The sequence below is a fragment of the Durio zibethinus genome, chromosome 18, assembly GCF_047325235.1.
Source record: "Durio zibethinus cultivar Kanyao isolate XHJ-2024 chromosome 18, ASM4732523v1, whole genome shotgun sequence".
NCBI lineage: Eukaryota > Viridiplantae > Streptophyta > Magnoliopsida > Malvales > Malvaceae > Durio > Durio zibethinus.
The window spans coordinates 14003640-14011309 of NC_143179.1; the positions used below are offsets into that span (position 1 = coordinate 14003640).

The window sequence follows — 7670 nt, forward strand, 5'->3', positions numbered from 1 at the left end:
AATCAAACGATTTGATAAATACCGAAAAAAAAAACCACAAAATATTATTTTTCCTATGGTGTAGCCACTTTTTTTAGCACTGACGCCTTGACTTTTGTACAAGAAAATAGAGGTTGTTCCATTTTCACGTTTAAATAATTGCAATGGTGATTCGATTTAACATAATATTCCTTAATAGGACAAAAAAGGGCGAATCATGCCAAGCCAAAATTAATTAATGGTGGAGTGGATCACATTCATTCTCAATACTGGAGCCATGAATTTTAATTATTTAATGAACAAATTTTGGGTGCATAGATATCGTGGAATTGGTGGAATATTGGATAGCTTGTTTGAATTTTTTTTCCCTTATGACAAGTAAATTTATGTTTTGATTGATTAATCAGAGTTCAAGGTTTTTTATGGGTTAGCTGGGATCCACGTCCTATGTAGAACTGGACTAACGCAATCAGTAAAGCAGAAGAACTTAAGCAAGATATTTTCAAGAAATTTTATTTAGGATACTATTTTTTTACTTAAATACAAATAAAAACTTGAAAACATTATTCTCGTGATACAATGTTAATTGAAGAAGAACAAGATTGCATAATAAGGGTTTTCTCTATTATTAGTATCCTTTATGTTTTAGGGGCTAGTTATCCATAATTTAGGATTCGAGTCTAAAAACACCTAAAGCATGTGCGTATGGCACGTTGAGACAAAGCAATTCATTATTATTTAAAAAAAAAACTAAATTTTTATAAATGAAAATTCTTAAAAGCAATAATAACACAGAACAAAAGACAAAACTTCATAAAGTTTCAAAAGTAATTTTCGTGAAATTTTTTATTAAAAATAAACAAATAAAAATTTTAATGAAAATTGTTTAAAAAATTTATATAAAAATCAATAATATATAAAAAGTAATTAAAAAGATTATTTATAATTCAAATTCAATTATAAAAATTTTGTTAATATTTTTATTAAAAATATTTATATAATAAATATATTAAAATTTAATAAAAATTTTTTAATTTTTATATAATTTATATGATGAAACTTTGTAATTTATTTATTTTTAATTTTAATTTATTTATTTTTAAAAAAATTATAAATTTTATGTAAATTTTTTTCCAAAACAAAATAGGAGAGATAAAGGTAAAGGGCATGCTGTTATGTTTGACTAAGCTTTATCGACAAAAGGTATGCCACAAACTTCGGAAATTAACGATGGCCATCAGATGATAAAAAGATGACGTCAATGCCCATTCAACCCAATGAAAAACACACACATGCTTGCACTGCCTTAATTAATTATTAATTAAAAATAAAATAATATTATAATTAGTCAGAAAGGCAACTGATCTAAAAATAGGCAAATAAAAGCAATAACATGAAAAATGAATAATATATCAATTTTATTGGATTCAGTCATATAATAATTCTTTTACAATATTCTTAAACATAATTAAAAAAAATTTATACTAAAAATAATTAAAAAGTAAATATATTCATGAATATTCAGTTTAGATTCACTCTTATAATAAAAATTTTAGAATCCGCTTTCATTTGGACTTAAAATGTTAAATTATTAATAATAAATATTAGTAATTTAATTTTAATTTAAAGATATTAAATATAAAAATTTTAATAATTTTTAATACTTTAATATATATTACCGGGCATTAAACATGATCTTTAAAAAACTTATCGAACCTGATCCGATCCACCCCATAAACACGGCCCTTAAAAAGCTGTGAAAAAAGAAATAGAAATATCTTCCATGTGCTACCTAAGGTCAAAGGACGGTGCCCAATTCCTGACATGTGTAAGCCTCTTCCTTCAATGTAAAGAAACCGGACAGTTGGAAACGTCGACCTTTTCTTACATGATTGTGATTAGGGAGATCTTGGATTTATATTATATAAAATATTATATTTTATATAAAAATTATATACCATAATTTATATGATGTAAAATATAAAATAAAATTTTTATTTTATTAAATTTATTTTTTATTATTATTAAAATTTTAAATTATATTATTTTTATATTTTTTATATTATATTATTATATTGTATTTTAAGTTATTCAAAATTAACTAACCACACAACTCTATTGAGCAATTTTTCTTTTTTTTTTTAACTTATAATGAATTTATTATCTCAATAGAATTAGAAGTATATTTTTAAAGAATAAATTTGACATGCCTTTTTTTTAAGTTGCATATAAATTACACCTAAAAATTTATATCGAAATATCCACTCATAATTGATTATTTAGAGATATATATATATAATTTTTGGAATAAATGAGCTTATATTCATCCAAAAATATCCTTTCCTCCATATTATTTTTGAAATAACTCAAAACTATATTCTTTTTCATTTTTTAAACACATAGTCTTACTTTGGGATTAAAATCAAATTTATCACTATATTATTGGTCAATTTTAAATTTTTTATTTCAATTTACATGAATTTTGTTACTATAATCTCAATTATATTGATTTAAAAAAAAAAAAAAAGCAGAGTTGATCAAAATTTATCACTTACATTAAAAAATATTTGTGAAATATTTAAATTGTATTACTTTTTGTTAAAAAATGAACAAATTGAAAATACAATGACAAAATTAATAAAAATTAAGTACAAAGACAAAATTCAATATTAACCATAATATATATATAGTGATAAGTTTCATCATAATCTCTTTTTATATATTAAATTTATTTTTCATAATATTTTTACTTTATAGGATTAAAAATTAATCACATAGGATCAATAATATAAAAATACTAAAATAATATTTTTTTTAAAATTTTCATGAAAATCAAATAGAAACAAAGAAAGTGAAACAAATTAAATTACGATTATGAAATTAACCCGTTCAAATGTATAAATCTTTATCTTTGATCTTTGTGTGTTGATGATGTTCCAATTAGTTATTGAAATTTTCTTACTTTTGGTAGTGATGACTATTTTTTATTTTTTTTTCCACATTTGAAAATTAATAAAAAAAAAAGTGAGATGAGAAAAGACATAAAGATTTATATATAACTAGAAAAAAATATATCACTTACAATTATTGTAATCCAATTAATTGATCATAATTTAATATTGTATGTGTTAGTTCAAGTGTAATCCAAGAAAGGGTGAATTGGATTGTCTCTATTTTTTTTTTCAAAAATTGATTTTCAATAAAAATAAAATTAAAAATTGAAAATATAAGAAAATTATAAGTCAAAGCACAAATAAATAATAATGAATATAAAAGAGTAGGGTTAAAGAAATTAAACACAAAGATTTATAGAAGTTCTCTTAGCATCACTTACCAAGAAATTCAGTACACTACTTGAAAAATCTTTTACAAGAAGCAATCCTTATCTTTTGAAGACTTAGATAGCAACCCTTCACTACCTTTCTAGGTTAAATAACAACCTCTAATTCTTTACCTTTCTAGATTAAGGTAACAACCTCTAATCACTTAAAATGAATTTTTACAAAAACTCTCAAAATCATTCAAGAGGATACATCACCTCTTGATTATAATTAAACTCTAATATTTTACAAACTAAAAACATCTCTCAAAGGTTTAGTATTTGTCAAATGAAGTATAAAGAATGATACAAGAAAGAAAATTTTAACTTGGATACAAGAATGTGAATAATTAATACTCTAATCTTAATAATGCTCTTAAATCTTGAGAGAATGAATTTAAAATTTATTAGTGCTTGCTCTCTTCTTTCTTTTTTTTTTTTTAATGGTATGTTGAAATGCCCAATTTATAGAGAAAATGAATTTGTAGCTATTAGAGATGGATTGGATAAGAAAATACCATTGAACATTTACAAAACTAGCTTTTTAAACCTGGAACAGTAAGAACCGGTCGATCTTATTTTAGATTTGATCAACTCTAGATGCTATTCGATCATCCCTTCTTGTAAGGGATTAATTCCTTTTGGCTCTTCTATAATCTCATGGCTTTCTAAACAAAAAATTGAACCATCCATTCCCTTAAGGGATCAATCTATTTGATTAAACCCTAGATTCGATCAATTCTTTATCATAAGGGATTGATCCATTTTGTAAAAATCGAACTTAGAAGATTTTTGTCTAAAAAACTAACCGATCCTATAACTCAAGGGATGGATCCTTTTGTCAAGGAATTGATCCTATCAACCAAAAGACCAATCCCTTCTTTCCAACTTTGCATAAAAATGTTTTCAAACAAGAAAAGAAGTTAGTTTTTTATCTTAAGACATTTTCCACTTGAAAAATAGTTGGCAAAACTTCTTTTTAAGTTCAAAATATTTTTCTAAGTTTTTCAAGTTTTAGCAAATCAAAAATCATTTTCATAAACATATTATATATTTTTGTGCAAAAATAATAAAATTTAAGAATATTGTACTAAATAAATCTTTAAAAAATTATAATTAAGTTTATTTAACTTAATATTTTATCATTTTAAAATAAAAATCAATTTAAGACCAATAGTATGGGACCTATTAAAAATTATGTAGTACCACAATTTTAAGTGATAGAACTCTGCAAAAATTTTTGCTGCAATCGGTTAATTATAGTATTTTAATAAAAAAATTTATAGGTGATATGGATTTGAAAAAAGCTATGGGTATATAAAAAATATTTATATATAAAATTTATTTGTCTTTTATTAATGCTTAAGTCAAAATAATGTATATTTATATTCATAATTTAATTAAGTTGTTTCCCATAATTACTTTTAATAAATAATATTTAATAAGTCTAAGATTCAAATATCATATATGTGATTTAATTGTTTAGTTATATTTTAATTTGTTAGTTGACTATTCAGTAATTATAATTTTATTATAATATAATAATTAATTATTCAATTGATTATATAAATATAATATTTAATTATAATTGTAATTTTTTAAAAATTCAATAATTATAATTTTTTATTTTAAGATTACGATTTTTTATTAAACAATTAGTATATATATATTGTACGTAATATATAGTACATCTACCTATACCGATTAGTTGATAATTCTGACTAAAGTATTATAAAGAAATGATAAGATTCAATTATTTTCTGTGAGCCTACAATGATCCATGAAAAGATGGGTTAAATTAGATTTTTAAAGTGAAAACTTAAACAAGAGTGGAGAATAGCCAAACCTACCTATTGTCCTTGACACACTCTCTCTCCCTTTCATAATCAACGGCACCAAAATATACACAAAAATAACAAAAAAAAATTTAACACCACACACTCTTTCTTGTAAAAATAAAGCAAATTTTCTTAATCAAAACTCCCTTTTCTTCTCTCTTTCTTTTGAACTTTTTTCAGTGTAGTTTCATCCTCCTTGCTCATCATCTTCATCTTTTTCTTTCTTAATTTTTTCATTCTTGTCATTTTTCCAGTTAATTAATTCTTTATGTCGTCAAATGAAAAGAATGATCTACATCTTTACGATCCTTTCCAAGGATTCAACCGATCAACCTTTCCTTTCTTTGACGACAACAACCAAGGTGCTGCAGCTGCTCCAATACCAACACTAAAAGACTTTCAGGGCTTTGATCCTTCTTACATGAGCTTCACTGACTACTTACATGGCTCCGTCGACTACAACTCCCTTTCAAGAGCCTTCGACATGTCTTGTTCATCATCTGATGTTGTCAGTCCGATCCATGACAGTAGCAACTCCAAGAAAACTGGCACTGCAGATAATAATTCAGCAGGGAATAATATTAGTGAAAACCCATCCTCACCAAATTCCTCAGTGTCTAACGAGGAAGCAGCTGATGAAGATTCGAGCAAGAGCAAGAAAGATAAGCATCCGGAAGGGGCTGAAGATGGAGATGACAAGTCAAAGAAATTGTAGGTTTTCTCTGCCTTTCTATGGAAAGAATTTCAAGTTATTTTCCTTTTCCATGTTCTTAATTTCATCATCAGCTTTTCCATTGACCAACGATAGCCGTTTTAGCCAGGGAGAAAATGAAAACACCAAAAAGTGAGGGAAAAGGAGGAGGCTACAAAAACCCTAATAATGCATGATAGAGATGACTTTTATGGAAAAAAAAATTACTAGTAATTCATGTACGCTATTGATGTTGAATGTGTTTTTGTATGTTAAATTTTCAGGAATAAACCCAAAAAGGAGAAACGGAAAAGAGAGCCAAGGATTGCCTTCCTCACCAAGAGTGAGATCGATCATCTTGAAGATGGATACAGATGGAGGAAGTACGGACAGAAGGCGGTCAAAAATAGCCCTTATCCAAGGTGTGGTTCTATTCCATTCAAATTTCTGCACTTAATTTAGTCAAAATAATAGATTTAATTCTTGATTAATATCTTAATTAATTAGCATATGTACACCAAAATAAACAGTACATGTGTATTATCAAAATGATTATCATTAATCTGCTTAGAAAATTTAACTAGTCCAACTGATTAATGACCAATAAATTAAGCTGGTCCAGTTAATTATAGCTTCCTTTACCCTAAATGCATCTTCCCTGTACTTGCTAGACTCCTAGTTTCATCATTAATTCATATGTTGTCCTTAACACAGGTGATCGTTTAGTAGTCATTTGGGAAAATTCTTGTGAAATTTTGTTGATCAAGATGGTACTATGTGTATTTTAAATTTTAATACCTATAATTCTTTTTCTTATCTCTAGTCTTGAATCTCTTTTGTACTAAAAAAAGGGAAAATATGTATTTATAATTAAGGTTACAAGGTACATATATATGTATATGCTCATAGGAAGTTAAATTTCTCCAAGAATAACTCCATTGTTGTGCAATGATTTGTAGCAATTGAAGAAGTTAAGAATCTATATTAACATTTGCAAGTAGTTTTCTGATCTGACAATCTCAATTTCTTATCACATTGTGCCGCTGCAGAAGTTATTACAGATGCACCAGCCAAAAATGTGGTGTTAAGAAGCGTGTTGAAAGATCATTTCAAGACCCATCGGTCGTGATCACAACATATGAAGGACGGCATAACCATTACATTCCGGTAACTCTTCGAGGCAATGCAGCTGGGATGCTTTCGCCTTCAATCCTTGCATCATCAGCATCAATGGATCGCCGCTTCCCTCTTGAATTCCTAAGTCATTTCCTTCCATCAACAAGCAATACTCCAACAGGAGATACAAACTCTATACACTATCAAAGCCTTGCCCCTCACCAGCAGCAGCTTCAAGTTCCTGATTATGGCTTATTGCAAGATTTAGTTTCTTCCTTCAAGCGCAGGCAGTCACCATGAACTCTAAACCGATATATCCCTCTCCTTGAATTAATATGAATGAACTGATACAAGTATGGCTCACTTGGAGCATTAATTATCTCTGACTAGCTGGAATTGATGTACATTCTTCTTCATCTTGCAACATTATTCTTTATTTTAAGAAAATTAAGGTCTGACAATGTTTAATTAAGTAATTGTGTTTGTATGTATCTATGTATGTATGTATAGCATGCCTAATTTAACATCTTTGTTTGTCTTTATGGAAGGCCAATATTCAATTAATTTAAAATACTTTTAAAGACTAAAGTTTTCAGATTTGAATTTTGGTAATTGAAACCAAGAATCTAGCACATATCATCATATATGTTAATTTGGTTTTTTTTTTTTTTTCAGCTCATGAGTCATGATAATGAAATTGATATTTTCAACAAAAAGTTTGAATTAC

At 26.4% G+C, this 7670-nt stretch overlaps 1 protein-coding gene across 1 annotated transcript; it reads left to right on the forward strand.

The window, feature by feature from the left end:
- Positions 1–5235: 5235 nt before the first annotated feature.
- Positions 5236–7412, forward strand: LOC111300595 (WRKY transcription factor 28-like). The gene is made up of 3 exons (XM_022896222.2): positions 5236–5847; positions 6112–6249; positions 6877–7412. The coding sequence occupies exons 1-3, from the start codon at positions 5405–5407 to the stop codon at positions 7241–7243; spliced, it is 948 nt and encodes a 315-aa protein (XP_022751957.2). The 5' UTR covers positions 5236–5404; the 3' UTR covers positions 7244–7412.
- Positions 7413–7670: the final 258 nt, after the last annotated feature.

Coding starts and splice junctions, on each gene's coding strand:
- LOC111300595 (XM_022896222.2), top strand. CDS start 5,405: ATGTCGTCAAATGAAAAGAATGATCTACATCTTTACGATCCTTTCCAA. Junction 5,848..6,111: donor GATGACAAGTCAAAGAAATT/GTAGGTTTTCTC, acceptor TTAAATTTTCAG/GAATAAACCCAAAAAGGAGA. Junction 6,250..6,876: donor AAAAATAGCCCTTATCCAAG/GTGTGGTTCTAT, acceptor GTGCCGCTGCAG/AAGTTATTACAGATGCACCA.